This window comes from Etheostoma spectabile, chromosome 12 (genome assembly GCF_008692095.1).
Source record: "Etheostoma spectabile isolate EspeVRDwgs_2016 chromosome 12, UIUC_Espe_1.0, whole genome shotgun sequence".
In the NCBI taxonomy this organism is placed as follows: Eukaryota; Metazoa; Chordata; class Actinopteri; order Perciformes; family Percidae; genus Etheostoma; species Etheostoma spectabile.
This window is the reverse complement of record NC_045744.1, coordinates 33511254-33530755: the sequence shown is the minus strand read 5'-3', so window position 1 is coordinate 33530755 and position 19502 is coordinate 33511254. Positions and strand designations below refer to the sequence as shown.

The 19502-nt window shown below is 43.3% G+C and overlaps 1 protein-coding gene across 1 annotated transcript in view; it reads left to right on the top strand.

The window, feature by feature from the left end:
* The window catches only part of LOC116699076 (contactin-associated protein-like 4), a 179952-nt gene that overhangs the window by 83394 nt on the left and 77056 nt on the right, over window positions 1–19502 (top strand). Inside the window, exons 4-10 of the mRNA XM_032531468.1 lie at window positions 1967–2114; window positions 2349–2555; window positions 12081–12256; window positions 12401–12541; window positions 15463–15730; window positions 18761–18910; window positions 19253–19424. Of these exons, the coding sequence (XP_032387359.1) occupies window positions 1967–2114; window positions 2349–2555; window positions 12081–12256; window positions 12401–12541; window positions 15463–15730; window positions 18761–18910; window positions 19253–19424 (1262 nt within the window). The remainder of the gene's footprint in view (window positions 1–1966; window positions 2115–2348; window positions 2556–12080; window positions 12257–12400; window positions 12542–15462; window positions 15731–18760; window positions 18911–19252; window positions 19425–19502) is intronic.

The following is a 19502-nucleotide window of genomic DNA, read 5'->3' as shown; positions in this document are numbered from 1 at the left end:
GAAAATATGTCCTCAATAGTTTTTATTGTATCTGATTCTCAATGAACTGTTGCAGAAATAAGCCTTGAGCAATAAAGCAAAAGCTGTCAGATAAATGTAGTTCAGTAATTACAACATTATGAAATATTGAGACTTTCTATCATGAAATATTAAGACTTTCTATTTTGAAATATTAGGACTTTCTATCTTGAAATATTAGGACTTTTTATCTTGAAGTATTAGGACTTTTTATCTTGAAATATTAGGACTTTTTATCTTGAAACATTCTCCTCTGAGGTGTAGTGGAGTAGAGTTTGAAGTAGCAGCAGGGGTGGGTCTAGGATCAGACCTTGGGGGGGGGGGGGGGGGGGGGGCTCAGCCCCTAATGAGAACAGCTCTAGGTCTAGTGTCCCTGTTTTAAGTTTTACAAAAGTAAAAACATTACTTGTTTTTGAGGTAAATACGCTTCTGAGCTGAAAATGTCCCCGGATTTTGTCTGAGAAATCTGGTCACCTTAACCTAAACACACAGGGTGAAAACAAGATCTGCAGAAATGTGCAGTACAACAAAAATATGTTTTTTCTTGAAAATAAAACCATGTAAACCTATTCTGGTACAACCTCAAAATACAATTATGAACTTGAAAATGAGCATAATATGGACCCTTTAATCCACTATGGTCTTAGCGGGGCTAAGTACGAGACGTAGCCACAGTGTTGCTGCAAAATAGTCTCAGGAAGGAACTTGTTTTGGTGGAACATGTGTACTTTCATAGGTCTAGCTAGCTGTCTGGATTTACCCTACAGAGATCTAAAGATCAGTTAATCATTGTCCTCAGGGTGAGGGAAATCCGGCCGAAAAGGTCATTGTCGTACAAGAAACAAACTTAAATGTCATATTTCCATAAAGTTTTCCACATTATTTCTCCACCATTTGAGGTTTAAATGGAGCTCTTTTAACAACGTCACCTCTCCATGTGATAGCACCTGCTCCTAATCTTCACATTACAGTAATAGATGGAAAAAATGATAAGATAAGAAAAACCTTTATGTGTCCCACAGTGTGGAAATTGCGGTTTACAACAGGAAAGATAAGATCAAGATAGGTAAGGGTAAGAGATAGATAAATGTACAAAATATAGCAGTATTATACAGTAAATTAAACATGAATTATTAAATTATTATATTGCACTTTGAAAATTGCCCAAATGAAAAATTATGCACAGACGTAATGATAATACTGGCACATGGGATGCAGGATATATTGCACAGAATCAACAGTGTTCATTGTACAGTCTGCGGTATCTGCCCTTCACACAGCGGGGGTGGAACTGAAGCTGCTCTCCAGGGCTGACAGGGTGTAGTGCAGGGGGTGTGACTCATAGACCAGCATAGCTGTCAGTTTAGCCAGGACCCTTCTGTCTTCCACCTCCCTCACTGAGTCCAGAGGACAGCCCAGGACAGAGCTGAATCACCTTGTCCAACTTGTTTCTGTCCCTCACAGTGATGCTGCTGCTCCAGCAGACCACAGCATAGAGGATGGCTGACGCCACCACAGAGTCATATAAGTCTTTAGGTGGGGCCCTGTCATTCCAAGGACCTCAGTCTCCTCAGGAAGTACAGCCTGATCTGACCCCTCTTGTACAGAGAAGCTGTGTTTTGAGTCCAGTCCAGTTTGTTGTTCAGATGAACACCTAGGTACTCAATGTCCATTTCCTGGATGTTTACCGGAGGGGAGATTGATCAGGAGGTGATTTCGCTGACTGCAGCCCACAAAGTTCTGGGTCAGTCCTCTGTACTCTGTGTCATGGCCATCAGTGATGAGGCCAACAATGGCAGAGTTGTCAGAGAACTTCTGCACAACACAGCTGTCCGTGATGGAAACTCATTTCATATTTGCGTTATGTTTGGATCCATACTTGATCTCAACGTGCTCATTGTGAATTTACAAATCACAAATAGGCAAACTGTTTTTTTCGTGTTTTCAGTCTTTTCCAGGGAACAGTAATGCAGACAGCGTGGTTCAGTACAAACTGCAGCAGCAGGCGATCGCCCGCTTCCTCCGCCTCATTCCTCTGGAGTGGAACCCCAGCGGGAGGATCGGACTCCGGCTGGAGACCTACGGATGTCCTTATAGTAAGCCTTTTCATTTCCACCTGCATTATGAGACTTTTGACATGACAAGAACGTGCATGTTCTACAGTACATGCATGTGACAACTCTCTCAGCCACACCTTTGCATCAGCTGTGTCTTTATTTTTGTTTAAGGACCCATAATTAGTATTGGTTTAAAGGCTTCACTACTTTTTTTACAGCACAATGTCAAATACAGATATGACCATAAAGTACTGACTCCCAGTTGTTCTCCAGCCTCTGACGTTTTGAGTCTGGACGGCGGCAGCAGTGGTCTGGTGTACAGGTTGAGTCCCGGGCCGAGGCGGGCATCCAGAGAGGCCGTGTCTCTGAAGTTTAAAACCCTGAGGAATTCTGGGACACTGCTACAAGCAGAGGGAGAGGGAGCACTCGGTCTAAGTCTGGAGTTAGAGAGAGGAAAGCTACTGCTCCAGCTCAGACAAGGTACAACACATGATACACTGATTTCTACTGACAGAATCTAAGATCTATTCTATCTACCACATTAGAGTATAACACAACAGTCTGTGTGACCTGTTGACTCTAGGTGTATCTGCAAAAGGATAGCACAAACAATAAGGTTATATTGTTCACACCCCCTGTAGAAATATTAATATTTCTGAAACAATTTGATCAGCAAGATCACATTTTGTCTCTCGTGAGTCACTTTGTGGACGTATTGGCACAGACCATCTGCGTAAGGTGCAGGGCAACATAAACCCCTCTGAGCTAACTTGAGCTTGGTTGTGGTTGGGTGAAATGGCATCACGCACGCTGCCGCCTGATTGGTTTAAATCCTGGCTCACCCACCCTCTGCTGCTGCATCTCTGTCTGGTTGCAGCCATGATGGATGGTCTCCATTCGCTGTAGCATGTGTTGGGTCGGACTCTGCCACACTTGATGCACGACTTACAGTCGGTGTTTGTGTGTGTGTGTGTGTGATTGGGGTTACACCAGACGTTTCTCTCCAACTTCCTGCAACCTCTCTTTCTCTTTGCCTCACATTTAAAACACTCCTTCCACCACCCCCTCGTCTTTCTCTTCATCTTTCCTGATGTCTACCTTATCTTTTTAAGTCTCTCATCCCTACATCCTTATCTTCCTTCCATCCATCTTTCATACATCCCTTTGTCACCAAGTTCTCTTTAACTCACATAAAAAGACTGAGTCTCAAAGACAGAGGGCAAAACACATTAAAGAGAAATGTCTCACAAAGAAACACTGCTGCATTGGAAAGAAAATTACATTTTTTAGTCCTTGTGCATAGTTATCTCTGGTTATGTGCCATGTAAAAATGTTTGCCAAAATGGGATTTGCAGTAGATGGCAAGAGCAGCCTCTTGGTTCAGAGGTGTAACAGCCAGAAGTAGAGAGTAACGAAATACATTTACTCACATTACTCTATTGAGTAGTTTGGTTGTGTATTTTGTGTTTTTCAAGGAGTTTTTAAAATCGGTAATTTGAAATGTACTTAATTACATTTTGAGTGGTTAGTATAGGGGCCGGCTCAGTATCATATGTAGACCACAAATTATAAGTTTCATGTAAATCAGATGCTGTTTGTCTTATAAGGCTGACTTCCTGTTGCCAGTTGGTGGCGCTATCTCCAAAAGTCCGTTAACATCTTAAGAGGACACAGACCAAGTTTGAAGTTGATCGGATGAAATCTCTAAGAGGAATTCGCTAAAGTAAGACATGTGGAAATGGCCAAAATCGCCCCCAAAAAACTTATTTCAAACATTCAATTCAAAATGGCGGACTTCCTGTTGAGTTTGGGGTGGGGCTACAATGGAGTTTTATGTCCGACCTGCCATAACCAAGTTTCGTGAGTCTTTGTTAAACGCAAGGGCTCAATTTTCTTAATTTTGTAGGGGGCGTTAGCAAGCCATTTTTGTGCGCCTATTCCCGAAACCCTTAAAATACGTAAATTTTCACCTGAATTGATGCGACAATGCCAAATTTGATGAGTTTTTGAATATGTTAAGCCCCTTAAAAAGGAAATTAATTTGCCGGAATAATAATAATTCTTTCCGAATTATTACTTCCTTCAGGGCCGTCACACCAACAAACTGGACATCATTTTTAGAGCTAGTGTTTGTGTATGCAGTAATTATATAGTCGTGAGGAATAGTTTCAGTTTTCTCACATCGCCACAGGGTTTGCTCCCCCAGTCACTGTACCCCCCCCCCCCGATTTAGCCCACGCGGCTGTGGGGTTGCCTTCTTCCTCCTTCCCATACATTGTGGTGGTTCTCACACTAACATCTTCCACCTGCACCGCTGTTGGGTCTTTGCTATTTACCCATAGCTTGGGCTATTTACCCATAACTGGGACAGTGGTTGACGGTCATCAGGGCATTTCCACTCACCAATGGGCCTGCATGCCACGTCTCTTGGGCCCACTGCTACTATAAGATCCTGTACAACTTAGCCTGGAACCACAAGGGACCAGTTACCATGTGTGCCACGGGTAGTCGTGTCCGAGGTCTTGGCAGTGGCGAGGCTATGTACCGGCAGAGGAAGCAACACAGACAGACAGACAGACCCACACAGACCAGACAGACAGACAGATACTATGCCAGAACAAATGCTTTTCCTCTTCCTCAGCCAGGCAGAAGCTTTTTGTACCACTTCTTCTTCTTTGGCTTTTGCATTATCTGGCTCTGAAGATCTACCAGCTGGGACCTCAAGGTGCTCTCAGTCCTCTCCCACTCCTGCTCCTTTTCCTGATGAGTCAACTTCAGGCTTTCTCTGGCCTGAAGGAGGGAGGATTTGTCCCACTTCCACTGGTTGAGATGCCTCTCCGGCTGATGTTCATTCTTTTTCTCAAGAGTAGCCATGAGGTTCTTGTTGTATTGGTCCTGCATCTCCAGCTGGGCTCTATGGGAAGCCTGGGATCTTTGCAGAATCTCCTTTGCCTCCCCGTCCTGTTTTAGGAGAGCTTCCTCCACCTTGTTAAATTTATCCTTTAGCTCCTGCGCTTGAGCCCTCTCCATCTTCAGATCGCTTTCCAACATCACGTTGGCGGTCTTACCTACCGTGAACATCTGTCTCTCTTTTCGAAGCTTCAGCTTCTGAGTCGCCACAATATTTTTAAAGGCCTGCTTCTCTCTCTTCATCTGCTTTAAATCGACATTAAGGTCTTCAGTAATAAAGATCTTTTGGGGCTTTTTCCAACTGGGATTTCAGACGCTCTGTTTTCCCTGGTGGGGATTGGACACGTTTGCCCAGAGCCTCATCCAGGCGGGCTCTACGGGAAGCCTGGGATCTTTCCCGTATCTCCTTTGCCTCCTTCTCCTGTTCTCAGAGAGCTTCCTCCATCTTGCTCAATTTATCCTCCAGCTCCTGAGCTTGAGCCTTTTCCATCTCCAGAAAGCTCTTCAACTTTAATTCCACATTGGTCTTACTTGAGCATCTGTCTCTCTTTACAAAGCTTCATCTTCATCTTGTGGTTGCTTCATCTTCAAGTCTCCACTTCCTTTTTCAGGGCCTCCTTCTCTCCCTTCATCTGCTCCAATTTGACCTTCAGGTACTTCAGTAATGAAGTACTGCAGGTCTAGATCTGTTAGTGCTTTTCGCAGCCAGCTGAACTTTCGAGTCACACATCTCCCTCTGCATCAGCTCTTTTTCATGGCCCCAACTGCTGCCCTCTCTCTGTTGTTGGAGCTGATCGAGGAGACTGGCCAGCAAGTCCTCTCGGATGATCAGGTGAACTCTCCCCTCAGATTCAAATTGGGTGATTGGTGCCTCGCTGTCCTTCAGCTCACACCGTACTTGTTCTTCAAGTGAACTGAGATAGAAATTGATTGGTTGAATCTCTCTGGAGTTGAAGTCCATGTTTTCCATTGTTTTTTCTCCTGTTGCAAAGTCCACCTTTGGATTGTCACAGTCAAATGACTCTGTGCTACAAACTGCTGTCTGAGTGAATGTGTGTCAGAACTAAAGTTGGGTTCCAGTATTCAGTGTGTTGTTATGACAACAACAACATGTATTCTTATGTTTTCAATCCAAATGGTTATTTATTCTATTCCATTCGATCTTTGATTCTATTGTTGCTATGGGACACCATTTTGTTTATGTTTGAAAATAAAGTGTGAATGTAATGATTTCTGATGGTTCCTGAAATATGGCAGAAAGAACACTTTATGACGTCTCTTTTATATAGACCTTAGTGGTCCCTTAATACTGTATCTGAAGTCTCTTTTATATAGACCTTAGTGGTCCCTTAATACTGTATCTGAAGTCTCTTTTATATAGACCTTAGTGGTCCCTTAATACTGTATCTGAAGTCTCTTTTAAATAGACCTTAGTGGTCCCTTAATACCGTATCTGAAGTCTCTTTCATATAGACCTTAGTGGTCCCCTAATACTGTATCTGAAGTCTCTTTTATATAGACCTTAGTTGTCTCCTAATACTGTATCTGACGTCTCTTTTATATAGACCTTAGTGGTCCACTAATACTGTATCTGAAGTCTCTTTTATATAGACCTTAGTTGTCCCCTTATACTGTATCTGACATCTCTTTTATATAGACCTTAGTGGTCCCCTAATACTGTATCTGAAGTCTCTTTTATATAGACCTTAGTGGTCCCCTAATACTCGATCTGAAGTCTCTTTTATATAGACCTTAGTGGTCCCCTAATACTGTATCTGGACTTGACCAACTGCCACCTTGCTCGATTAAAATCCATAATGTCTCTCTCTCACGGGTGGGCCAAATTCTCTGGGCGAGCAAAGCAGAGAAAGGGGACGATCTGGAATCCTGCCCTCTATGCCCCATCTGAGCTTTCATTTTCTCAGAGGCAGAGCAGGCTGTGTCATCTTATGGCGTTTTTCCACTGCTGGTAACGGCTCGCCTCGGCTCGCCTCGGTTCGGCTCGGCTCGGCCCATTCTTCGTCCGTTTTCCATTGCAGATTGAGTACAGCCTCAGCGTGGCTGGTCACCATAGCAACGCGTGATGACGTAATTTTCAGCGCGACTCACAACAGCACGTCGCATACTCGCTGCGGCCAGAAGAAATGTTTTGTTTCAAAAGAAGCTGAAGGAAGCAACAAAAATCACCGCTAAAAAAACGGGAGTTTGGGAATTCTGACGGAGTTCAGACGTCGACATGACGGTTGTTCGCCGACACAAAAGGGTAAGTTAAGTTTCCTGGTAACGTTAGCTAACATTTGCATGTGTTCAGCGTCGCAGTCAATATTTACTAGACGCTATATAAAGTACATGAACTTTAGCAACCATGATTACACACCAACATGTGTGCTGTGTACTGTTTGTGTTCCAGAGCATTCACGCTTTGTAAAGTCACCGCCGCAGACCGTCCGGTGGGCGATGTCCGACCGGTGAGCTCTCTGGTTTTGACTACTGGGCTTCGTATAATCTGTATGAGAGTCACGGAGAGGCTTATGACAACGACTGAGATGTATCTGGGACGGCAGAGCCGGCGGGGACACTGTCACAGGGTGCAGAGGAAGAAGACCGGGAAGTACGGGAGGGTTTTATGTGCTACTTGAAAAGCTAAATAAAAACTTTTCTTATATATATTGTCTTGTTTTTTTAAAGTAACAGTGTGCAATATTGGAAACGACATGAAGCCGCTAGTAGCCCGAACAGTTGAAAAGTGAGAATAGTGCAGAGAGTGGGTAATCTGTCGGTGTCCGGCTAGATTTGTTTTAAATGTCCCGTTTGTTCTGGAAACACACTCGCACTCTTGTTTGCTAACAACGTAGTGATCCGACCAACCAGCGGTCTGCAGGTTTTCACGTCACCTTTTGGTATCGCCTCGGCTCGCTTGGAACCTCGACTGAGGTAGTACTAAAAAAAGTACCTGGTAGCAGGTCCCAGGGACTTTTTTTCGTAATGGAAAACCAAAAAAGGCGAGTAGAGCCGAGGCGAGTCAAGTAGATACCATGCAGTGGAAAACCGCCATTATTGGAAGACAGTTGCACCTTAGAGTCTGTGTCATTGGAAAGAGAGGCCCAGAGAAGCTCAGCGACTGGACATTTTTAGCTGTCCGTTGAAACAATAGAAGAGAGTTTGAGAGGAAACATTGAAACAAATTCAGGCTTTCTTCTTTCTTTCTTTCTTTCTTCTTCTTTCTCACGTTCTGTCCCTTTTACAGCTCCTTTCTGTTTTAATCACTGTTGTTTATAGACAGATCTCTTGTTCTTCTATTGTTTCAGTATCACAAGAGGCCATTTTCCTTTTTCAGTACACGCTTCATCTATCTCACCATGGTTTCGGCTTTCTCCTGACAGTTTGCTATCGCAGCTCTCAGGCTTTTTCTTGGCCCTTTTTTTCCTTTGCTGGATGCACTTCATCATTCTGCCTCTCATTATTTCTGTCTCTGCCTTTCTTCACCTATATTTCTTTTCTAGTCCTCGCTCTCTCTCTTCTCAACATAGGCTTAGGTTACCGATTTTGTAATTTAGGTCATCAGCTGTGTGTGCTTTGACCCCAGGCTCATCAGGGTCCGCTCTGCTCTGTTAACACTATCACACCTCAAGGCCTGAACCCCCCCCCCACTCCCGAGCAGATGCACTTAACTTTATGAGGCAACACTGGATAGCCGAGGAAACAACACTAATATTTAGAAAATTGGTGGTTTACTAGTTCCCTGTTTTCATGTAAAATAAAGTGGTAAGTGAGTTTAAATTCCATTCCGTCAGATTGAGTTCCAGCCTGCAAATCATTGCACTTCACTCCAAATAAAATCCAACAAGGGGTGCTGCAGATTTAAATGTGTTTCTTTTAGTTTCTTCTAAATGATAGAAGGCTTATTTTCAAGGTACAAACCTACAGAACAACGTGTTTGTTCTCAGCTGTGGCATAACCGCATATAAAAACAAAATTTAGGTGGTGATTTGGATATTTTGTTCTTTTGTCTTGACATGTTTGAAAAGGTGCAATAGACCACAGTTCATGTGAATGTCGCCAGTTTTGGACGTGGTCAGACAAATAAGTGGTGACATAATAAATTAACAATGAAATTATACATTTTGCAGCAGCTTTGGCTCATCGTCAAGGCACCCACTTTGGGAACCGTTGTTTTATTTTTCCTAACATTTTGTACCGTGCTGCTCTTTTGGAGTTTTGATTTGTGTCACTGTTTCTTTTAGAGTGAGTTGCTTTGCTTTAAAACCACCTGGGTCTCAAAATAAATTCTCAGGAGTTTATTTAGTCTCTCTCTTGTTGGCGTTATCACCATGTTCCGTACACTAAATCAAAATAAATTCATCTCAGTAATTTTTGTTTGGTAATATTTGGGGGATTCCAATTAAGTATATTATACTACATTACAAAAGTTTCTAATACCAGACATTTTGCTCCACTCAGTCTGCTGGTTGTCCAAACAGCTGGAATAAACATGGCCGAATAGGATTTCTATCTGCTAAGCAAAACCAATGGAAACAGGGGTGCTGCTGAGGGTTTTAAGGGTCCTGCTCCATTGCACAACATTATTTGGATTATTCACACACACGTTAAAAATCTAAATAGACAAATATCAAAAACTGACATGATGAAAGTTGTGGAACAAAGTTTGTATCAGTCTTGGCTGCTGTCCATTGGCCTTTGCCAAATGTATGCTGGGATATAACAAATGCATCTCATCCTACCTTCCTCATAAGATACAGAACTTTGAAAGAGCAAACCCGACACAGTCTTACTGACCTATCAGTGTGCTGGAATATTGGCGTCCCCAAAGAGTGTTTAAAGTTTGAAAATGATGTTTGCAACTGGTTACAGTGACAGCAGCGGGCGCTATCATGCACCCAATATACCTGCGCCCATGGGCTTGCTTGTCTTACAGGGAGTTGTGTTCAGGTGCATTCTTGGCGGGTTGTTATCTTGAGGCAGTGGAAAGTGATCGTTCCATTGACCAACAAAAACCTGGTCTAGAGTCAATAATCTCCCACGCCTGCTTCACCTCATGGACTTTTGGTGGCATAGTGCTCGTGCCATGTATGATCTGCTTTCATGCTTTCACTTCAGACCATCTCTCCTTCCTGCATAGCAAATCCTCCATCATAATAGCAATGTGCCAAGGCACAAACGCGCCTGGCTTTTAAAGAGAATGGGAGATGACACTCTGATTGGTTGATTGCATGTTACGATCAAAACACACTTTAATGAAGACACTAAGTACAACCCTTTTGAACCATGCGCCTGTCGCACGGACCCTTTTTCCCTGCCGTCAAACTAGCAAAAGTGGATTTGTGCATTTAGATCGTTGAAACAGGGCCCATAGTTACTTTTGTCAAAAAAGCAGAGAGTGTCGGTAGATGCTGGAATGGGGCAAACACTTCCAGTCTGTGCCTCCTCTACAGTACAATAACAATAAATGATACAGTAATTTTTCTTTATCCGTTATGTGTCTAATTTTCTGGGTTTTCGTAGAGCTACATCTTTAGCAAAGAGTTAATATGACCACCATATTAGCCTCATGACATGACATATTCATCAATTTATTTTGATTTCTGAGACCCTGTAACCTTTCTTCCGTGCTACCATCGCACTGAATTTTTCATCTTCTGACCCGTTGCTTGTTAATATTTTCAGTGCACGTTCAAGGCTCCCAATCAGGAAGTAACCTATTGATCTCTGGTGACTCCGCATTGCCATTCATACAACAATCTTGCTCAAGGACACACTGACAGTAGGCTGCACGCAGAAGACGTTATTGGTTTCCCAAGGGTTTTCCCAATTGGTCCAATAAATAAAAACTACTGACTGCCCTGTCATAAACCTGCATGTGTATAAATTGCTGTCAAAAAGAAGGTATGTTTAATAATCCTTTCTCCTTGATGACCTATTTACTGCTAAAGGAAAGATGAACCACAGAAGAAAACAAAGACAAACAGCGACAAAGAAATGAAAAGAGGGGGCTCTGTACATTGATATCAATTCATTTTCTCTCTCTTACCTTTTGAATGGATTCCTGCTTTATCTTTTTTAGATGTGTAGCAAGTAATAAAAAACATGCATTCAATGAAACTCTCAATCCTAAAGTCCTCTCCCTCTCTTCTCCACCCCCAACATCTGATTTCTGTTGAAGTTTGGTCATTGATCCTCTCCTATTGATCTCTCTGTCTCTCTCTCTACTCGTTCGGAATTTAATCAAATAACTCATCGCAATAGATGTGTTGACAGGACAGACTTCCCCTGTTCTATGATGTCTACATCCTAACTTTCTCTCCAGATTAAGTTATGTTTTATGCATTTTGCAGACAAATAAACACTCTCACAAAATGGACTGAAATATCTCAAATACACTTGTCCATCATCTTCCAAACTGTCTTTGTTTCTTTCTTTGAAGTATAAATTGACTCTCCCTAAAGAATAGCTTATACATTTTTAATGGGTGACTATATATTCAGCTCTTTCTATAGTTCCGTCTCTCAGCAGAAACATGTTCCTCCTCCAATACTTTGGGGGAGTCAGAAATGGATCCACTAATTTGGACCTGCTGGTGCTCATCTATCATTAATGATGGCTCACCATGTTTCTGTTGCAGTTCTCCAGATTTTACATTATCACCCATTTGGTTCCAGTTCTCAGTGCATGTATACAGTTACCCTGCAGTCCCTAATGAGATGAGAAAGAGAGGCTGATACCGGCGTGCTCCTCTCTGTGGGAAACTGAGAAAATTAAAATATTCCTCACAATAAAAGTTATGTAGTGGCTCAGTGCTAGGGGGGTTGCCTGTCAGTCAGAAGGTTGGTGGTTCAATCCCTGGCCCTGCAGTCCCATGTCAAAGTGTCCTTGGGCAAGACACTGAAAGTATGAATGTGTGTGAATGGTTCCTGTACTATGTAAAAGCGCTTTGAGTAGTTGTTACTAGAAAGACTAGGAAAGTCAATTTACTTCTCTTTGTACCAGGTCAGATAATGAAAAAACTATCTTCATGCTAACATTTGGAAATCCCATTTTTTACTTTCTTTACTTCTCTCTCCACTGCTTTGCTTCCAGGTAGGACTTCATCTTCTGAACCCCGGCTCCTGGCTTCCCTCGGCAGCCTGTTAGATGATCAGCATTGGCACCATGTAGCGGTGGAGCGGCGCAGCTCTCACCTCAACCTCACTGTGGACAAACACACGGAGAAGGTTCAGATGCCTGCAGAGTTCAGCCACTGGGACATACAGCAGGTGGGATCAAACACAGCAAAACCATTACAACTACACACTAATACACCCATAAACTGGAACTTGGACTGACAGGAAGGGTAGAAATTGATTTTATTATTTAATGTGCATGCAACCCTCTGTATGTGTCTTTCTGTCCCCATACAGCTGAGTGTCGGGGCAGTCCATGTCTCTCAGAAACCAGAAGTCTCCAAGAGGAACTTCTATGGCTGCCTTGAAAACCTCCTGTACAACAAACTCAACCTGATTGAATTAGCTAAACACAAAGACCACCATGTTACTGTAGTGGTAAGTTCATTTAACTCGACAAAACCACCTGCACAAAAGTCCGTTCCTTATGACACGCGTACAGTGTCAATCATTGGACAAGTGCCTCTGAAACCACCTAATGTTGATCAATTATTCTGCTTGGTGGTTTTTGAGACTTTTTTCAACCCATTCTCATTCCTGATAGGTTAAATATTCCTTCTGCAGGTATCCAAATGTATTTCCATATTTTCTATAGTGTTTCATGAAGTATAGTCAGACGGGGAACTGTAGGTTCAGAGGGTTTATGGTAAGGGGCCCTATGTGTGAGAAGACTGGTCGGGATCCAGATGTTGGGGGGTAAGATCATAACAGGAAAGATGCCCTGAAATATAAGTTGTCATAGATTCAGGGAAAACATCTAGCCAAATAAAAACTAGGTACAGTTCACCTATTACCTTGGTAAGGGGCCTACAGGATATTGTAGTCTGACTGATGATGAGAACTGGCACCAGTGAGGATGAGATCAAGTGTTTCCAGAAGAGAGGTCCCAGCAACTATCCTAGAGTCGAAGAGAAAACTCCCTGATGCTAGCTTTGTTTATTAAATAAAGTTGCATCAAATCTGAAATCATTGGACTTAAGTAATTTGTTGAAGTCTAAAGCATCATTTCCAGGGAGCATCCACCATCAATTTCTCGTGAATTACGGACGCTTGGTCAGTGGCTCTCAGTGTCAGATAACAACGCAAAAATGTGAGCATGGAAAGCTCCGGGCAGAGCACTAGCTCGACCGCGGCATGGTAAGATGGCATAGCAACACGTAAGAGTGACAAGCGAATAGATGGAAAAGACCAAAAATCTATGTAACAAAGGTTGGATTGGGGTAGTGGATGGGTAGAACAAAACAGGGCTAACGCTCGGGAGTCCGGGGTTTGTCACCCGTTTTTTCTTTTTGTCTAAAAGTGATGGCAGATGTTTCCATCTAAAAATGACGCGATGTTTCCATCTAAAAATGACGCGAAAGGGCTAGACGCTAAAGCAGACTTTTTTACGTCAGCAACATACTCCAAAGGCAACTGGCCAAGCGTCACTTTATGACGTGCTGGGAGTCGGAATGTGTTGTTTCATGTGACTCATGAACCCCTTCTCACTCCAAACATGTAAAATACGAACGTTTGGACAGTTGCTGACGAAAAAGGTGCCCTTCAGTGTGTGTGTAGAACGTACTGGTGAGAGCAGCATCTAGACAGGGTTTAGCGAGTAGTGTGTAAGGGGGAAATTCCTCATAGAGAGGTTGGTCGGGGGGGTTGGATGGGTCAAACACAGGACTTTCACCCAGGAGAGCAGGGTTCGTGTCCCGTTGTTGCCGCATGTAGGGGAACCGTAAGCCCAACCCATGACCATTCCCTAAACCCAACCGTCCTGTTACCGCAAATCACAGACCCTTAAGCCCACCCACGAGCTTTCCCTTAACCTAACAGCGTCAAAAGGGACGCCAATAGTCCCGACCAAGCGCCTCAAAAGGGACGCCAATAGTCCCGACCAGGCGCCTCAAAAGGGACGCCAATAGTCCCGACCAAGAGCCTCAAAAGGGACGCCAATAATCCCGACCAAGAGCCTCAAAAGGGACGCCAATAATCCCGACCAAGAGCCTCAAAAGGGATGCCAATAGTCCCCACCAAGCGCGAGTTAAATGACTTTTAACATCAATAAACAACGATAAAGGCACCTGACCAAGGGTCCGTATTTTACGACATAGGACAGAGAATGTGTTGGACTCATAACCCATTTTTTAACACACTGCATGCATAACCACAGACCAGAATGTACATCTGTAGGGGTTTTTCTTTAAGTAATAGATTTGTGTGTTTTATTGTTTTAATGGTCTTTCTTGTGTTTGTGTGTAAGGTGTGTGAGTGTGTGCGTGCGTGCGTGCATGTGCACCGTATGCTGCTGCTGATGCTAAATGAGCTGCTGGCTGGTTAATGAAGCCAGGACAAAGGACTGTAAACAGCTGATTAGACTCTCAATAACGCCTCCTCATCTTGGCCATTAGGACCTTCAGATGTTTCTACATTCAAGATGAGTGGAAGTTCCTCCGGGAGAGGCTGCAGAGAATAATACATGCCCTCTCATTACACGAAAGGCCCAGGCAGCAAGTAAAACATGAATTCTTGGTAAAGAGGTTCAGAGGTTTCACATGCATGGCTAACGATGTAATAGAGGCAATTTTGTGTTGGTGCTGCGGCTCTTAAGGTGATCGCCACAAACTGATGATCTCATTTAACTCAGACAGTCAACGGTGCTTTATATGGGTCCGTGAGGGCGCGTTAACACAAAGAGCATCAGAGTGTGGGTGAAGGAGGATTGGTGTGCCAGTGACGTAGTCCTCAGGCGTTTGAGGATTTTCAAGTTAACTTTTTAATTTGTGTTGAGCAGCAGCATGGCCCAACATCCCAACATTACTTATTGTACAACAAATAGCTCCACAAAGGGATTTTAGATGTCATCTTTCCGGAGCATTATAAAGATGATGTTGTTCCCAGCAGAGAGCTGGGACTGTAATATATTACTGCTGCAGCCTTAGCAATGGACCTGCTGTCATTACCACTACTCAAAACAATGGGCCACAATGGAGATGCCAAGATATCGTAGTACTGGCCTTACTGTATGCTCTCTTTCATTTTCATTCTTTATCTCTTTTACCTCCACGCTAGGTGACTTTGGTATTTTCAGTCTGCTTTCCTAATTGTATTCTGAGCCTTGCTGTTATCATTATGGTAATACCAGTGTCCTCTTAAGGAGACTTGCTGATGAGATCATTGGGACAGAGGTCACACAGCGGCACGCCCCTCTGCAACTGATTAATATTCATGTTTATTGTTATTTTTATCTCTCCAGTAATCATGTTCCTGTGCTGCCTCCTCTCTCTCTCTCTCCACTCTGCATCTATCTCTCTCAGGGCAACGTGACCTTTTCGTGTGCTGAGCCGCTTTCCGTCGCCGTGACGTTCCCCGGCCCCCAGAGCTTCCTCCAGTTGCCGGCGGCGGAGGCGTCCTCATCTGGGGGCATGTCCGTTGGGTTCCAGTTCAGGACGTGGAACAAGGCGGGGCTTCTGCTCACCTTTGAGCTTCCTCGGGAAGGGGGCGTGGTCTGGCTGTACCTGAGTGAAGCCAGACTACGGCTACAGATCCATAAGGCTGGCAGGGCACTGCTGGAGCTCACTGCAGGTCAGTCTAACTGCCTATAGGATTCATTTATAACCACTAAAAGTTAAGATAAGTGGTTACTCTTACATGGATATTATGGTCATTACTCTGTCAGTCTATATCCAAGACCTTCCACTTCCGGGATTGTTCAGGTGCCGCCGGAAATTTCGCCATATGTCCGTCACCTTCCTCTTTCTTTGTGTTGGCGTTCTAACCTCTGGTGGATTTCTGAGGACTATGGTTAACAGATCTCTGCAGGGTAGATCCAAGCTCAACACAAAAGAAGCTGCTAGACTATATGCACCTGAAGCTCGCCCCTCTAATTGCAACATTCCAACACATGTACAATGCAGGCACGGCTCAGGTGAGTGAAGGCACAGCCAAAATCTCTACAGCTATAAAGCTAGATATTCACAGAGTAATATATATATTTTTTAATTTTAATTTAATAGAATTTTATACTCTTTAATGAACCCTTATGGGGAAATTACAATTCACACTCAGGCCTGAAATACACACACCTGCTCAGGACCTTTACATTCACTACTGGAGAGATGTCAGAGTGAGGGGGCTACGACTGCTGAACAGGCACCCTGAGCGGTTGGGGGGGGGGTTCACTCCCAGGCGGTAAACTAGCATCTCTACAGCTACAAGTCCAGACTCTGGTCCGTACGGGGACCTGATTCCCAACTTGGCTCCTAACCCAACTCCCAACGAACTGAGCTACTGCTACCCCAAATACAATTAACATCAACAGTAATGTTTGTGAAGTAAATGGCACGGTTTTAAACAGAATGATGTATTGATGAATATAGCTATAGCATGTAAATCTCTGTAGTATAGGATGTTAAATATGTGCACAAGAAAGCTACAGGATTACTGTGGGGATTTGAGGAATGGCTAAATTAGCAGATGATTTGAAACACATGATTAGTAACAGAAAATATTGACACTATGTAGAAATAGGTAGCGTGTCGCTACATGCCAACTTGTATTAAAACACTTACCGGAAATGATGAGCGAAAGAGTGTGACAAATGCAACACATGGCAGCTGATTGGACGAACGTCATGTGGGTCAGGCTGCAACCAAATTTCAAAACAGACTCTAATGGCGTCTTGTTCTGAATAAGATTTCTTTTTTTACAAATATAGTTTGCCGAAAGTGTTTCTGAAAATATTTTAAGCAAGAAATAGGCCATGCAGTTGCTGAATCTGTCTTTTTTTTTGAAGGTCGGTTTAAAAGATTTTTGTCAATTCCCCAAGTGGAGTGCATCGATGTATTAAGAGCACGGTGGAGTGTAAAGCGCTGCAGGCCTTGTTGTGTAAGTCTGGTGTTTGGGAACAATTTTATATATCTAATGCTGACGTATATTTCTGGAGTGTTAAAGATTGAAAGACAAAATAAGAACAAGAGCCGGACAGAACCAAAACCCATGATACTAACCGAATTTGTGGGTTTTGTGAACCCTACCACCCCTATTAGTTCAAAGGCCAATGTTTATCATATAATTTGTTATTCTTATTACCAGAATCTCTGCTCACACATTCACATCACTGTGGCAGAACATTGTGCAGCCGGAGGCGCTGCAAGATGACTGGGGTGTGTTCTTGAGCAAAGTATTGTCAGTAAGAAAAATAGAGGAGATAATGAGATATTGATTTATTCCCTAACTCCTAACAACATACAGATTCACAAGTCAGGCACAGCATTGCTGGTACTCGTTGCAGATCAATCACGCAGAGGACGCAGGAAGTATGGCAGGCGTCAGTGTGGTCTGCACTCTTCTGCCTCGGATGGTTTTTGCAATCAATTTGTACCAGGTCTACCAGCAATCTTTACTCATTTTTCAGTCAAGTCTTGACTGATAATATTCTTCTAAATGCTGTTTCAGTGTGAAGAACACATGATTTTTGAACAATTTCAAAATCATAATTTGGTGCACATGTGGTGTGGAAGGAGATCGAATTTGGTCATTATTCCATGAGTGCCCAAGCATGCTTGGCTTCGGCCTTGGAAAAAAAAAGAACGCTTGCACCACCAACATCTACTACTGTAACATATGTTTCCCTGAGCTTTTAATGGGGAGCTGTGGCTCAGCGGTTGAGCGGTCGCCTGTCAATCAGCAGGTTGGTGGTTTGATCCCTGGCCCTGAAGCCCCACGTCGAAGTGTCCTTGGGCGAGACACTGAACCCTGAGTTGCCCCCGATGCTGTACCTTCGCAGTGGGAATGCTGATGAGCAAGTGACACCTTGTAGGACAGCCTTGGCCACAGTGTGTGAATGCTGAATGGATCCTGTGCTTTCAGTAGTTGGTAAGACTAGAAAAGTGCTGTATAAGGACAGTCCATTTGAAAAACAAAAACAAAAACAAACTGAAATGTATGACTGTATAATCGCAGGCATTAGGCTCGTTCAAGATGAACTCTGCCTCACCTGTAAAGTGGACGAGCAGGGCTGCTGATTTCAGTAGCCTTCAGGCTGGACAGGAAGTGACAAAAACACTGTGGTGGGATTCAATAAAACATTATCAGACCCACATATCAGCTTGTACACAGTCTCTTGTTGTTTTAATTATGACCGAATAGCTCTGAAAAGTCACTACATGCGATCTGTTGCTGATTTTAATCAATACACTATAGATGATCCGTGATCTGAACAGATTTAGTCTCTCTGTCTTCTTATCGTCACTATCAGCCACACAACATGTGTTCTGTACAGAATAAGCCTTTAAATCAGACAATTAGCAATTAAAATCCCTCCGATTCAAAATCAATATAAAGTTTGTACAAAACGTCATAATGTTGAGTCGATTGTGAACCAATCAGCTGTTAAATCAGCTGAGAGGCCGGCGTTTGCATGACGTCATAGCAAGTCGGGATCAAGATGGACTCAAATATATGTATCTATGTTTAAATGCACGGGCGGTGATCGCTGGTGATCGATTATGCGCAGACCTGGCTCATCTCAAACAAGCCTATCTAAGTTTTTTCTCGGGGGGGGGGGGGGGGGGGGCTTATACAGTAGTGTGTTAATGAGTATTTGGTTCCCAGGTTCTGCCCTGAATGACGGTCAGTGGCATGCAGTGGAGCTGAACTCCAGACAAGGTCGATTGATCATCGCAGTGGATAAAGAAGAAGGAGGCAGCGCACAAGCAAGCCCCTCATTTTCTGTCACCATAGGAAGTCAACTCTTCTTTGGTGGTAAGAGTTGAACAAGTCAGCTGTATCATTTTAAAAGCAATTAAACCCTCTGCAGCATCAAACTGCCATGTGCAAGTGAACCGATATAAGGTCTGAATGATGTTGTGTTTACACAGAGAAAACACCAAGACAGTTGTGTATCTCTACCCATAAAATCATTTTGCAGTATTATCTTTGGCAACTAAATTAAAAATTACAGTCACAAGTCATGATCAAGGTGTGTGTGTCTTAATATATGAGTAACAATGTTACTATGTGTCAGCTTGTCTATGAAAACATATTTTATGTGACGTGATAGTTTTGTGATGTTTTTTTAATTGGTTTCATCTCTCGTCTTTTCAGGCTGTCCCACTGAAGACGACAGGCAGAACTGCAGAAACCCCTTCAATGTCTTCCAGGGCTGCATGCGTCTCATAACTCTGGACAACCAAAACGTGAACCTGATCATGGTGCAGCAAAAGCAGCTGGGAGTCTACAGCAACCTGCAGATCGACATGTGTGGAATCATCGACAGGTCAGTTTCTAAAAGAAATGTCCATTGGCATTTGTTAAGACGCATTTCGACAGCTTTGCTGTTTCATCTGATGTAACC